This window comes from Miscanthus floridulus, chromosome 1, assembly GCF_019320115.1.
Source record: "Miscanthus floridulus cultivar M001 chromosome 1, ASM1932011v1, whole genome shotgun sequence".
Taxonomy (NCBI): Eukaryota; Viridiplantae; Streptophyta; class Magnoliopsida; order Poales; family Poaceae; genus Miscanthus; species Miscanthus floridulus.
The window spans coordinates 35,341,499-35,355,887 of NC_089580.1; the positions used below are offsets into that span (position 1 = coordinate 35,341,499).

At 45.2% G+C, this 14,389-nt stretch overlaps 2 protein-coding genes across 5 annotated transcripts; one reads left to right on the top strand and one right to left on the bottom strand.

Moving 5' to 3' along the window:
- Nucleotides 1-3,177: 3,177 nt before the first annotated feature.
- Nucleotides 3,178-6,862, bottom strand: LOC136478565 (transcription factor MYB64-like). 4 transcript variants are annotated; one of them, XM_066477006.1, is made up of 5 exons: nt 6,646-6,862; nt 6,395-6,463; nt 5,486-5,817; nt 5,229-5,355; nt 3,178-4,143 (listed from the first exon to the last, which is right to left on the bottom strand). In XM_066477006.1, exons 3-5 carry the CDS (start codon nt 5,689-5,691, stop codon nt 3,364-3,366), a joined length of 1,113 nt encoding a protein of 370 aa, XP_066333103.1. In that variant the 5' UTR covers nt 5,692-5,817; nt 6,395-6,463; nt 6,646-6,862; the 3' UTR covers nt 3,178-3,363. The 4 variants fall into 4 exon arrangements, with proteins under 4 accessions (XP_066333103.1, XP_066333104.1, XP_066333105.1 ...); XM_066477007.1 differs by having other exon boundaries at nt 6,395-6,547; XM_066477008.1 differs by having other exon boundaries at nt 6,570-6,862.
- Nucleotides 6,863-7,716: 854 nt separating this feature from the next.
- On the top strand, nt 7,717-12,890 carry LOC136478611 (E3 ubiquitin protein ligase DRIP2-like). The gene is made up of 7 exons (XM_066477009.1): nt 7,717-8,076; nt 9,573-9,672; nt 10,300-10,513; nt 11,239-11,594; nt 11,685-11,735; nt 11,821-11,893; nt 12,470-12,890. The coding sequence occupies exons 1-7, from the start codon at nt 7,887-7,889 to the stop codon at nt 12,662-12,664; spliced, it is 1,179 nt and encodes a 392-aa protein (XP_066333106.1). The 5' UTR covers nt 7,717-7,886; the 3' UTR covers nt 12,665-12,890.
- Nucleotides 12,891-14,389: the final 1,499 nt, after the last annotated feature.

Consider the following 14,389-nt stretch of genomic DNA (forward strand, 5'->3'; position numbering starts at 1 on the left):
GAAAAGCTCCCACCTGATGTGACCACCAAGTGGGGTATTTTCATGCTGTCACATGACAACAATGATTTTGTGTGTGTTTTTTTCGCATTTCAAAAAGTGATGATTTATCATGGTTTATTGTGGTGACATCGATAACTTATGAACCTAGATTCTCCCCTAGGTCACATCGTTGGTTACTATATATTTTTGTTCGAGTAAAATGCACTTGTGGTCTTTAAATTTAGGAAGATGTGTCATCTAGGTCTTCAATTCCTATTTTTTGATTTTTGAGTCCCCCAACCTGTCTTGGATCCCTTCGGTGGTCTAAATAGGCGATTGTCCGATTCACTATCCTATGTGGTATACTGATTTGTTCGACGTTGATGTGAATTCTCTCTCGCTATCTTCTATCTTCCTCATCTCCCTTCTCTACCTCATTTCCTACTCCATCCTTCAACCCCGGTCGCTCCACCACCTCCCTTTCGTGCCGCCGCACCTAGGGCCAGTGGCGGAGATAGGGGATCGGGGGAGGGGGGCGGAGGAGGAAGAGACCCCCCTAGGGCCATATGATTTTCGCTAAACTTTTAAAATTTTAACTATATTTTTTATTTAAAACATTGTACCCCCCCCCCCAAAAAAAGGGGGCACATTTTTGGATTTCCTTTGTCTGGGGTCGACCTTTGCGTTGCCATACACTGGTCCACCCGTGGCTCCTCGCCCCTCCCATACCGTTGTGCTTGGGGCCAATATGGACACCTTGCCATCTGGTGCCCTCGTGGCTCCTCGCCTCCCTCCCCCACCGGACATCGCTCGACATGTCAGCCAAGGTGCCCTCACGCCCTACGGTTGGCGCACGCTGCCACTGTTGCCCACTACCACCTGTTGCTGCCTAAGGGGAACGTCTCCATTATAACCCACCACACCATCCATGTCTTCCTCCACAAACGCTTCACCATCCTAATCTCCGCCCATTGGCCCACCGTAGTAGCGATTGCCGCAGACAAGACCGTAGGGTTGAGAAGTTGCCGACACCTCCAGCCAAACTACCACCACCATGCCCACAACTCAACTTTAGACCTCTCGACGGCCCTTTCCCTCCCTTCTTCTCTAAGTTCATGTCCTTGTCCTTGCCGCGGCCGGCTGTGGTTTATCTGCCACCTTTTGGGGAGTGGCGGCGAGACAAGGACGGTGTGAGTGACATGGTGTGGTCTCTGAGGGCCATCGGGGAGGATTTTGTTCGAGCAGATGAGCTACGGGGCGCCCCCGCCAGGACAAGGAGGAGAGGAGGTGGAGCGCGAGGCTCCTCGCGTGCGGATGTGGTTGAGGCCACGTGCATTACTTGCAATCCTGAAACTTTTGGTTTTGTTTTAACCTATCAATTGCAGGAGAGTGCAACAAAGATATAATAGTATATATAATCAATTTTTCGGAATAATGGCCTCTTTATTAATAGCATGTGTAGGTAATAAAGAAACATGATATTCTAGGTTAGTTTTTATATAATGACTGTGGTATACAGTTTATCGATATGTTGGGGGCACTTTAATTTTATTTTCCCTGATTAATTACATTATAATTTGTAGGCATTTGAGAATACCATGGTGTGGCAACATGCGCGCATGATGCATGTACGTCCAGAGGTACGGCATGGAGGCAGCCCCAGGGCCCAGGCCCCCAGGCCCCATCGCAAGGCGGCTTGACAGATCCGGGCCTGGGGTCGGTCGGGCCCCGATCCGATCGCCCGGCCGGGCAAGCAAGGAGCGCACTTGCACGCTCGTAACGTAATTGGCGAAGCCCCCACCCCGGGCCCGGTGCATGCTGCACGGGCACGGTCGCGCGGAGAGACCCCGATCACTCAATGCATGCAAAAGCCACCACCAGCGCCGCCAGGTCAATATGGGCGGCACACAAAGGCAAAGCTGGGCCGTGCGTGCATGTGCGATGCCCGTGTGCCGTGCGTCGTCTTCGTGCCTACGCCACTACGCGCATGCACCTGCCCCTCTTTACTCGGCTGCCGGCTTGCCCCCAGGCCCCGGCCAAGCATCCCCGCCCACGGGACAAGCTAGCTCACGAGCGCGTACACGTACACGCCTAGCTTGCTTGGCCACCACCGCCTCCGCCCGCGCGCGACCGACCCGGCGTGGGCGTGCGTGCCGTGCCGTGCGCCCGTGCCCCCCCCCCCCCCCCCCCCCCCCCCCCCCCCCCCCCCCCCCCCCCCCGGGTCCCGGCCGGTCCAAACGTACAACGCGTGCGTACGTTAAATGTTAATTCTAGCCTGCCGATCGAGCTACGTGGTGCATGCGTCGTCCGTGTCCGCACGCGTCCGCAGGGTTCCGCGGCCGCGAGCGCGTTCCGTCCTCTGGTCCGGCCCACGGCCACATCTCCCGCCCCCGATCTCCACCGCCCCAGCGACAGCGATCGAGCACGCACACATGCGCGGTCGCGCGCACAGCCCACCATCGCAACACCACATCTCACGCGTACCTAAAAGCCAACGATGCCGATGGCGCCTTCGCCCGTCTCCGTCCTGTGGGCCGTGCCCGTGCGCGCCTGCCGCGCCGTGTCGTGTCTTGCCACCTCGGTCGCGAGCGCGAGGCTTCTTCCGGGACTCTGGGTGACGTTGCAGCGTTGTTTGGTGGATCGCTGCTTGCCCAGAGCCAGAGATGCCGTGCTCTGCTTTCTGCCGCCGCGGCCGCCGCGACCATTCACCACACGGGAAACGAAACGAAACGATTTCGCGTGCACCTGGAGGGTCTGGGCCGGCAGCTGGTGCTGGGCTAGACCACCGCACCGTAGTACCTTGAATCCTTGATGGGCAGGGCAGCTTGCCCAGGTTGGCTATCAGCCTGTGCATCCTAGTCCTATCTCTTGATTCTGAAAATTGCATCCGTGACTCTTCAGCCAATGCAAAGATCCTGACACCAATGCAAGGACACGCTAAAGCACAACTTGTAACTAGTGTAGTGTTCAGATCATCACGATCACGCGGAGTATCAACGCATAGGCATTTCGTGATACGCATAATGATGTCCATGGCCGCGATTAGGAAACATGCAGACACAGATACAGCTTGGACTCCTCACCTTTAATTTGTTTCTTGATCATATAGAGAGCTACAAAGACAGCTATTCAAAAATATATAATAACAGCAAATCAGCAATACTCCTACAACAAGAACATAGTTAAGCACGTTTCAAATAACAAACTGTCCAAGTATGCTTCACTTGAAGCTTTATTTATTTACTGAATGTCGAGATCCCCCGCCAGGAAGGACACATCCAAAAGGCCGTGCATCAGTTCTATATGGATACCTTATACTGTATATGGTTACATCTTTAATTTAGGTCGTGCGATTATCTATATGTATATAATTACTTGAGTAGTCTAGTGATTTTCTGCCTCGCCACAGTTCTGTGTGGCTGCCACCATCTCGATCAGGTCCATCTCCTCCTTCACATGCACAGTTTCGACATGAGCTGCTGGTCCAGCAGGCTCAGCAGTACACACGAGGGCGTCGGCGTCGTCATCCCACATCATCATCATCTCCATGTCTATCTCAGGATCCACCTTGATCGCAGCATGGTCGATATGGTTGAAGATGTAGTTCATGTCGATGTCGTCGTCATCCACGGTGGTGTACACTTGGAAGTCGTCCTCGTTCGTGTCGAACAGACTGTCACACATTTCGACTGAAAACCCGTCACAGATAGGGGCAAGAAGCTCTTCGCAAGACTGAGACGCGCTGCAGTTGTTGTACTCTTGCATGTTGGGAAGAAGAAGAATGCCTTGGGGATCCAGTATGTTGGACGACGAGCTGTGTTCCAGCGCTATTTCATCAGTCTTTGCTGACTTTGCTCCGAGAGTTTCAGGTGAGGATGGTGACAGTGTAGGTTCAGGAAGAGGTGCAGCAGCGCTCTTGTTGCTTGGGCCAACAATACCAAGGCCTTTGATGTAGCTCTGCAGAAGGGTGCCTGATTTGGGCCCCTTGGAGCTAGTACGGCTCCGCCTCCGTGCAAACTGCCTTCTCTTTGTTGCGTTCCAATGGTTCTTTATGGAGTTCTCTGTCCTGCCGGGTAGCCGCTTTGCTATCTCTGCCCATTTGTTGCCCACTTCCTTGTGTGCTTGTATCAGAACCATGTCTTCCTCGTCACTCCAAATGTCTTTCTGCATGCATTTGAGGTTCCATAAATAAAAGGAGGTTAAATGGATGAATGAATTGTATTGTCTAGATATTATCATAATGTCATGAGCTTTTTTATATCGTAAAACACCTCTAAAATTATAGAAACCTGAATGGCCATTTTCACGCCTTAAATTTCTTGTGTTTCCCATATTTTCTTTTTATATAAAGAATTTCCCAATTACTAATGGCGATTGGCTAACCCCATAGATTTCATTTTATTTTTATTTATTTATTTGGAGAGAGTGAGGGGGGTTTCTCATTGTTGTGAGTTGTGACCATCTATCATTCAGTTTTTTGAACTTGTTACACGATGTCAAGCTAAAAAGAATCCCTTTCTTGTTTTACTACTTGACAAAAAAATATAACTAATACTCTCAAATAATAATGTACTTTAATATAAGGTGAATAATTATTTGATTGTGTACAAACCCAAAATACAGTAACACGTGACTTCTCTGTTCTCTCCCTTGTTCATATCTCTCTGGTTAATCTCTATCCCAGTCTCTCCTCTCAGGCACTCAATGCATCTAATACACAACAAAAAATTACTAAGGCTGACTAGTAACTCCTAGAATTTATTACTGCGCCCATAATGCATGTTTGACCTATGACCGTTCTAATATTACTAAATGTCAGAGAACCGACCAAACAAAATAAAGAAATGTCCAGCACTGGAATACGGTAAAAACTAATCCCTTCGTTTTGAAATATATGGCATATTAGGATTCAATAAAGTCAGACTTCATAAAGTTTGACCAATAATTATTCAAAATATTTGCATACTTTGTACATAAAATTTGTATGGCTAGATTCACATCCTAAACATCTTTTAAATACAGATCGATTTTGTAGCAATTGATGATATATTGTAAGATGGTCAAAGTACACTTCTAAAGACTTCTCCAAATTCTAATGCGCCTTATAAAAAGAAGCACTGGGAGTACTATGTAATTGATAAGAATGCATAGTTTGCTACATGTTGAGAAGCAACATAATAGTATTGGCATTGAACCGAAGGATGTGCTCAGAAACGAAAAACGTTAAACTGATTAAGGAAGAAGTTTACCTTGATGTTTGGCCTCAAATGGTTGTGCCATCTTTCTCTGCACTGCTTTCCCACTCTTCCTGGCAGCAGTTGTGCTATGTAAGACCACTTCCTCAATCCAAATTGTTCCACTAATTTTACCAGCTTCCTGTTAAATTTTCCAAGAATGAGCTCATTGACAGATGAGAGAGAACAAGTCATGAATTACAGTAAACAATAGAGAACTTTTACTTTTAGGAGGAATAAGAAAAAAAGTATTGATAGAATTTAACTTTTACCTATCTTCCGCTGGAGTCCACTGCCCTTTCACAACATTGACTTTCTTCAAAGAGGTCTTCTTTCTTGGCAGAAACCTGCCATTCATCTCATATGCCTTATATGATCCAAGGCCACCGTTCATGAGATTTGAAACCTCAGTTTTGGGAGTCCGAAGAGGCACTTGAGTTCCAACTCTATAACCGACCGATGAACCATGGTCGAACATGGGCTTCTTGTTTTCTCTTTCTACAAAGAACTGGTGTCCAAGGTCGTTGAAGGTTGCAGATGTATAGTCCCCAGTAACTTCAAATGGATGATGATCAACAGGATGGAGCTCATAGCGTCCATTTTGCTGCATATACGGATCAAATGGCAGGTAACTACAAATTCCAGTGTGGGGCTGAAAGCAACTGAAATCCATGAGGATCTCAGAAGCTATGTAAGATGGAAGGAGAGAGATTGAGTTGCGAGTTTGCTATCTAATTGCATCTCTCAAAAAGGAGAATAGTACAGGATGCCGTACTAGTATTATATAGAGTCCTAGACAAGGCTTGTTCCCTTCAACACAACTACTTAATGAAAACTTAATGTTTTATTACTTATTGCTAGTTAATAACCTTATTTATTATCACTAATTCTTAACGACTTCTTGTATTCCATGGAAAGAGGTAATAAAGTGCCCTTCAATCTAAAACTTGACATACACATCTTAGACCTTACTGCTGCAGATATTGCTAGTGGTACAGGATATATCCAATATAGAGTGCATGACATCTAAATCTAATGACACAATTCTATTCAGATGCTACGGAGAGTGACTGTACAATATAACTGCAGGCTTTGGAGGCATGCACACAAGGAAATTTTTTTTTTTGTAGAAGCTACAGTGACCAAGTAATATATGGAACCGATTGAGGTGGTAATCAAACCTGGAGCTGGAGACCAAGTGCTGAGTGCAGCCGACGACCGTGTAGGTAACGGGATTAGGATTCTCTTGCCTGGTTATGTGTTTACAGAAGGAAAAAAAAATACTTAGCCCATGAGCTCTAGAGTTAATCAGTCTCCACATGCACCAAGATCACCTTTCGAAAAAAAAAAACATACACCAAGCTGATCACACCAGAATCACATGAACGAGCAAACATGGGCTCAGTAGTTTCCGACGCCGTCGACTCTCTACCTGCAAGAGGACCGCTGCGGATTGCGGCGAAACTCAGGCGCACGGGATGAGAGGATCTATGTCGGTGTCGCCGGCACTTCGCCTTGAGATACGGCGGCAACATAGAGCTGCCTTGCCACCGGATCCTCCGGCGGCGGCCGAGACCCGAGAGGACCTGACCTCAGCTCGTCAAGACGGGAGGGGCTATCCGTTTCCATCGTGGGATGCCCGTGCCCCAGCGTGGCAGAGTGCCAGAGTTGAAGCGGGCCGACGGCGAACGAAACCCCATGTATACTATGGGCCTCAACCCTGCGTAGATCCAGGTCCAAATCTTTGGTCAGGAAATTTCTACGAGATTTTCCTCACTCGTCTTTAAAACTGGATTTTTTTTATCTCCATAACTTTTAAAATTATTTATTTTTGCACTTAGACTTTTTGCCTGGCGCTACGTGCTGCGAGGAGTAAATCAGACTTCATTAATACGGAGTAGTTCATGAAGATAAATCAGAAACTAATTGTTCGAAAAAAGGAAACCAATATTTTTTATATAATATTTTAAATGTTTAAGGCATATACTCCCTCCATCCCAAATTGTAAGCCATTCCAAGAATCTTAGAGAGTCAAAGCTTTTCAAGTTTGACCAAAATTATAAAAAAAATTACAAAGATTTATGACATCAAATATGTATACTATAAAAATATAATTAACAAAGAATTTATTGGTACTTAGTTGGTATCATAAATGTTATTATCTTATTATATAAACTTGGTCAAATTTGAGATGCTTTGACTCTCCAAGATTCTTGGAATGACTTACAATTTGGGATGGAGGGAGTATATACCACAAAAGTTTGAAAGAATAATACTGTACAGTACTAGTAGAAGATAAACAACACGAAATTTTTTCTCGGGCTCGACCAAAAAAATGATTTGTTTTTGGTGAAATGTAGAGAAATTTGGAGGGGCTTTTTTTTTCTGGAAAGTTTTGACCCGGGAGACGGCGTCGCGGCGAGACGCTGAAGCGGTCCGGTCGGCTTGAGCGTGACGCCGACACGCCGAGTGGTTCCAGAAACCAAGCCCAGGAACCGCTACGCGTCGTCACTCTCGCGGTCTCGCCTCGTCCCCACCGCCCACCCAAAGCCCCCAAAGCGCACGGCGCACTGTCGCTGTCGCGGCCGAGGAAATCGAAGCTGCGAGCAACGCGATCGAGCGCGACGCGGGTGAGAGCCGTGAGGGAGGGCCTCTGCCTCTACGGCTGGCGGCATGGAGAGCGCCGTGCTCGCCTGCGAGGCGCCAACCGCCGGCGCCGCCGCGGCGCCTGGAGCGGGAGGGGACGGAGGAGCGGGGGACGTGGTGATGCTGAGGCGGTCGGCCCTCGCGGCGTGCCTCACGTGCCCGCTCTGCGGCCGCCTCTTCCGCGACGCCGCCACCATCACTGAGTGCCTCCACACCTGTGAGTAACTCGCCGCTCCGCCAACCTTTCAGTAACTGGCGTGCATAGGTCGGCTCGGGTCCTGTAGCTCGCTCAAAACCTTTTTTTTCTCGGCTGCTGCGTCGTGCAACGTGGAAGGTGGTCACGGCTATCCTTCCGCGCTTCGGATTTGAAATTTTGCAGTGATCTGTCTGGTTTTTGAGGTGATGCGCGAAAGGTGGCATCTTCAGGCTTCAGTCGCCCAAGCGACAAGCGTTGAGAATTTCTGAAAAATTACGAGGGTAAAGGTGTGCACTTTTAGTGTGTGAAATTCACATCATCTGTAATTCTGTATGTTTGTTACGGAGTGGGTACGCTCTAACTTTCCGGGAATGGAAGGCTTGGTTCACTTTTGCACTGTTTTTTTTTTGGAGGGATTTGAGGTGATAAGCGCTGTTGATTGCATGAGTGGTGGTTGCTGCGTGTGCACGCCATGATCCATGAGAAAATCACATGGACCCTGTTTTTACTGGGAGTGTGTTATGGCCTTATGTTATTTATTTGTTGCGCAAGTGTTCTAAACTTAATGTTCACCTGAAAGTGTTCTAGCCTTGTCGTTTCATGCAAAACGTGAAGCTTTACGCATAACATGGCAACTGTGGTGTCTCCACGTTGTAGGCCGGATGTTTTCTAGATTGGTCTCCTAATGCAGCAAAACACATCACAAACCTTTCGTTGTGCTGGGAATAGATGCATATCACATTGCATGGAAAAGTGTTGCATCATTTGTTTATTTTATAGGTAACGCTTTCTGGAAAAACCATTGACTGTTAGGTTGGCTGTTCATTTCATTTCTGTAGTGGTTGGGGAAAGAAAAAAAGTTAGAAATTGCTAATGTCGAGCACCATTAGTCCACTAGAAAATAGAAACGCTGCTCAACCTGTTTCTTCACAGCTTTGGGTGAGTGTTCCAGTGTGTTTGTAGAGTTGACTTGGAATGTTTGTAAAGACGACTTGCTAATCTCGTTCATGTGTGTGAAATGTATGGTTTTATGCTTCAAGAGTTGCTTATATGGCCAAAAAATGGTGATATTTCATTTATCCTGTTCTGGTGATTCTGCAACACACCATCTTGAGAACAAGTACGGAGTATGTTATACTCTTTGGTCAGGAAACAAAGTCCTTGTTTGTGGTGAGGTACTGTAGCACATCATTAGTGGGAGAGCCAGAGGGGCAAGGACTTCGTTTTTTTATCTATGTAAAGAGTGCTTTTAGCCTTAACTGAGGAAGATGTGCTAACAAATTTGAAGTCACTTCCTCAAGCCACACCAAATTGCCACCTTTCCCTTCAGGTTTCAGCTGTGCTAGCTGTGTAACCAAGTCGGGCTCGCTGCTGGTAGTACCTAACAGTGCTTGGCATAACAAATACAGTATTGTACTACTGTGTTCATTTATTCTTAATTGGATTAGTATCTTCCAACAGTTATTCTTCGTGAATCGTGATTGCGCCTTTGCCATTAATGTTATAAATACCATCAGTTTGCAGGAAGTGCATATCAGAGGAGTTCATAAATAAGGAAGTATGCTGCTGCCCTATTTGTAGCATTGATTTGGGCTGTGCTCCATTGGAGAAACTCAGGTTCGTTTTTTTATTGAAATATACTTATATTGTGTGTGGTTGTATAGTATTGCATTATCTTGGGCTGTTTCAATGAACCATTTTGAGTTATGGCATCAGCTTTGATGCATGCCAGATGCATGTCAGTTGTCAGCTAGTGTTAGTGTGCAACATAGCGGAACATACAGGGACAAATCTGTGAAAATGTTCTCCAACATTCTCTCTAGTATCAAAAGTGAGTTAGCCTTTAGCGATCTACTATTTAAATGTGCCGTCCTGGCTTTTGACATTCCCCTGCATCAGCACCCTGCCATGTTGGATCATCTTGTTTTCACAATGACACCATTGCATTACCATACCGCTGCATTGGTTGCATCATTTAAATTGCTACTGCTCCATGTAACCTCCTTTTGTACAACCTTGGCTATCGGGTGATCTTGACATGATTGTAAATATGCTTTATTTTTTTGGTAACTTCTGAAATGCCAAGATTGGCCCAGTAATCTGAACTCTGATAAATTATTCCCTTGCATTGAAGCAACATGCAGCAAGAAAGTTTACTTTTCTGTATGTTAGTTTTTCTTGTAATGCACTTGATATATTTTATAGCTATAGCTTATGGCTCATGTCAACTAACTTTTTGTACAGAATTGATCATAGCCTACAGTATGTAAGGTCAAAGGTATTCCCTTTTAAAAAACAAAAGGTTGAGGGCCAAGAAGTAACATCGCCAATTACATCACCTATCAAGACAAAAGAACGGTCTTTATCTTCGTTGACAAAACATACTCCTCAAATGTCTATGCAAAAATGCTTGACAAAGAGGAGAACAAAAGCTTCATGCTTACGCAAACCCCCTTTGGTATGTAGCTTTTCTTTTACTGGATATCCTTAATAAACGATTGTGTTAAGAAATTATAAGCTAAATCCCCACAATTGAAAAAAAAAGTCTCATTATGTGTATATATAGGAGATTGTGTAGAAGGGCGGACCCGGTGCAAGTGGTAGAGTCTTACCGCCTGTGACCGGAAGGTCCCGGGTTCGAGTCGCGGTCTCCTTGCATTGCACAGGCGAGGGTAAGGCTTGCTACTGACACCCTTCCCCAGACCCCGCACAGAGCGGGAGCTCTCTGCACTGGGTACGCCCTTTTATAGGAGATTGTGTAGTTCACTCTTGCCCTTCTATTTTTCCTTTGTTTTGTTTGTACGGATGTGTTGAGCCTAAGAGTTCCTGTATGTGTTAGGCCTTTGGACATTATGGATGACACATGTTCACTTCCCTTGGAAAAAAGAAGACACGTTCAACCTTCTTCTATTTTATTTCAAACCTTTATAATTTCACATATATATCAATATCATGTTCCATGTTGGTAAGGAAGCATGGAACCTGAATACGATATATGCATGTGTCGTATGCAATTGCATTATTTTGTTGGCGAAGTTCTTTCATATCTGAACTTCCTTTGGTTCCTGCAGTGAGAGAAATTTCAGTGCTATTTTATGTTTTAAAATTGATTTACTTGATTGAAATTCATTGTATTTTGTTGTGACTAAGTCTTATTTACTGCTCCTTATGCCAATGATGCAGCACTCAACCTTGCGGGGCAGTAGTAATATCACAAGTAGTAATATCACAAAAAAATCTGGGGGATGGAGACCTTTAGGGTGTCACTTTCGAGCAGCTAAAAACAAAAAGTCTCTTAGATCTAAATCAGAAGATGTAATGACAGCTGAAAAAAAGACTGATGATCCAGTTGATGTAACTCTTGCCAGTCAAGCAAAGACTAAGAAGCAGTTTACAAGACGTGGAAATCTGGAGAAGAAAACTGGAACCAAGAAACTGTTGATTTTAAAGGGAAAACAGAAAAATACAAAGCCAAAGAATATGCCTAATAAGAGGAGATTGCAAGCATTATGGTTCTACCTTCTTGCTGCTTTTGACCAGTAAGAAACTAGGCTGCTTGTCTTACAAAGTTCTATTTGTTGTTTTTAAAAGGAACATCAGAAATCATGCTGTTGTGTTGATTGTTGCAGGAAAGGACAGCCTCCTCTACCGCAGATACCATCAAAATTTTTGAGGATCAAGTGAGTTTTCTCGACGCACTTTCTTGCTTGAAACACTATATACTTTTTCTGCACTAAGGGTGATTTCCTTACTCTGTTGTCCTAGGGATGTAAATTTGCCTGCTTCCTTCATACAGAAATACCTTGTGCAGAAACTTAATCTTTCAAGTGAAGCTGAGGTTTGTATTTTATCTCCTAGTGGCAATTAATACCAATTAGTTGTATCTCATAAGATCTAGCTCTTTATTTGTTTATTTTAAAAATCAATGCATATCATTTTGTGATTATCTTTTAATTATCGATGAAAACTGCGAGACATTGTTTCCAAATATTACTTCCATGAAGCTGTTTCACTTCAGAGAGTTTATTGCTATTATCTTTGTACTGAGCAACATCTACAAAAGCTAACAAACAATACTGCCTAGTGCCCAATGTCCATCCAATCATCTTCTGTTCTGTGGCCAACACAGCAAAAACTCTGATTGCTTCCAAACTGATAACAAGGCAGTCAATCAGTTTGCTTCCGAAAAGAAAAGAAAAGAAAAGAAAAGAAAAGAAGAGTAGCCAAGCAGTCCGCAGTGAGCAACATACAGATTCTATGAGTGCAGTAGCCCCCAAAGTTTTTCGCATAGCTTAGTGCATTCGAATATTTTAACAAACTTTGCTATCATCGGTGGATAGTATAGATGTGGCCAGTGTAGCAGATACCGTTTTGTTTCTCATTTCGTCTAGTTACAACAGAGGTGTGCTTGCAGGTTGAGATACTCTGCGGCGGCAGGCCAGTGAACCCAGGAATTCCCCTGCACGACCTAGCAGATTACTGGATTGACAAACGACCAAAGGGCCGAGTGCGGTCATCTGTGGGCACGCCTGCGGCTGAATTCGTGCTGAAGGTATTTTATGCCAGGTCAGGAGCGCCCCTTCCTGAAACTGAAAACAACAAAGATTGATGGAGAGCTTCCCTTCGTTTCAGAACCAGCAGGGTATCGTTTCATTCATAGGAACCATTGATTAAGGGTATCTTAACATGTACATAGATGCTAGTGTCGCGGCTTAGAAGCCTTCATGGGCTTACTATTATATATCCTTTAGTTCACTGCATTTTTTACCGCTTATATTTTGCTGACAAAGTGTGTACCTAGGCTGTGTAATTATAATTGGATGAGTCGTTGAGTGTGCTTGTGCTGTAAGCAGGGTCCAGTCGTCCTCTGCATTTGTCTACGCTGATGTATAGTGGAGTTTGTTGATTGCACGAAATTGTTTGGATATATTATGGGCTTGCCCGTATAATGTTTAATAAATCAAATAAAACTCTATGGTATGTAACATTAAGCGTTGTATGGTTTAATACCATACGGGATTTTGACTGAACGTTGATTCGGCTTATACGGTTGGAAATTATTCATCTTAATTGAGAAGCTGAGAAAAGGATAAAGGGGTGGCACGCGTGGCGGCGCCGCCGCCGCGCGGGCCGTGCCAGGCGGGTGGGCGTGGTCAGTTTTTTGTCACTTAATCTACATAATTATGGGAGTTCTCTCCTTTATGGTGGAGGCGAATTGATTGCGCCAGTTACCGTTTCTTCCGCTTTTCGTCTCCTGGGATTCTACGCTGCCTTTCTTTCTTCCTGTCGCAGCCATATATCCTGAGTCTTTCGTCAGTCATTCCCCCCTTCCGCAACCGCTCCTGAGATAAACCATATCTCAGCTGTCTTCTGGCTTTCCCGTCCCGTACCTCTGCGCACACGGAGTAGCGGGAGAGCAGGTGCCTTCGGAACCCTCACCCGCCTGAGAACCTTGTACGGGGTGAGCGGTGATTAGGTTTTTGGGGAGCGATCCGCGACTGCTCGCCCACGTACGTCTTCTTCCTGGGGTCTTCCGTCAGTCTTCTTCTCGGTGATCGCTCTCGGAACCCGTCTTCTTCCTGGTGATCCGTTTGTGGGACTGCACTTCGAACATCGTCCTCTATCCTGCATCGACTGTGGTCCACGACTTCGAGCAACGCACTATGTCGACTAGTGCGAATGGAGCCTCCGATGCCCTCGGCATGGGAGCCTCCGCTGGGTACAATCTGATCTCAATGATTACTGCATTTTGTATTTTTACTGTATCGATTTGTATGTTATGTCTGCATGCTGTAGAGTTCGTTAGTGATTTACACATGCACATATATATTGTCACGAACCTGCTGATGTTATATTTCTGGATTAAATTAACCATGAAAATGCCTAAATTTCTAACAATCCAAAAACCTAATGTTAGACAATTTTCTGTCAGTGGTTTTGCTGTTGCTTTGAAGCCAAATAATTTTGATGGCAAGAATTTTATGATATGGCGTGCTAAGATGGTATGGTGGTTGACAGCGATAAACTGTTATCACGTCGCACAGGGAAAGCCTGAACAATTTACTCCTGAGGAGGAGCAAAAGTTTTTGGCTGCCGATAACATGTTTCAAGGCGCCGTGATTAGTGTACTACATCCTAAGTATGAGAAAAACTACATATCTTGCACATCAGACAAAGAGTTATGGGATGCTCTTGAGACAAAGTTTGGAGTTTCTGATGCTGGTAGTGAGCTATACCTTATGGATCAGTTGTATAACTACAAATGGTTGAAAACCGTTCTATAGTCGAACAGGCTCATGAGATACAGACGCTAGCAAAGGAACTAGAATAGTTC

What these genes read in the sequence shown, in the direction of transcription:
- LOC136478565 (XM_066477005.1), bottom strand. Translation starts at nt 5,886, where the DNA reads ATGGATTTCAGTTGCTTTCAGCCCCACACTGGAATTTGTAGTTACCTG. An exon ending in TGGACTCCAGCGGAAGATAG is followed by an intron (nt 5,356 to 5,485) that starts GTAAAAGTTAAA and finishes AAAATTTAACAG; the next exon opens with GAAGCTGGTAAAATTAGTGG. An exon ending in ATTTGAGGCCAAACATCAAG is followed by an intron (nt 4,144 to 5,228) that starts GTAAACTTCTTC and finishes AAATGCATGCAG; the next exon opens with AAAGACATTTGGAGTGACGA.
- LOC136478611 (XM_066477009.1), top strand. Translation starts at nt 7,887, where the DNA reads ATGGAGAGCGCCGTGCTCGCCTGCGAGGCGCCAACCGCCGGCGCCGCC. An exon ending in CACTGAGTGCCTCCACACCT is followed by an intron (nt 8,077 to 9,572) that starts GTGAGTAACTCG and finishes AAATACCATCAG; the next exon opens with TTTGCAGGAAGTGCATATCA. An exon ending in ATCTTTCAAGTGAAGCTGAG is followed by an intron (nt 11,894 to 12,469) that starts GTTTGTATTTTA and finishes GTGTGCTTGCAG; the next exon opens with GTTGAGATACTCTGCGGCGG.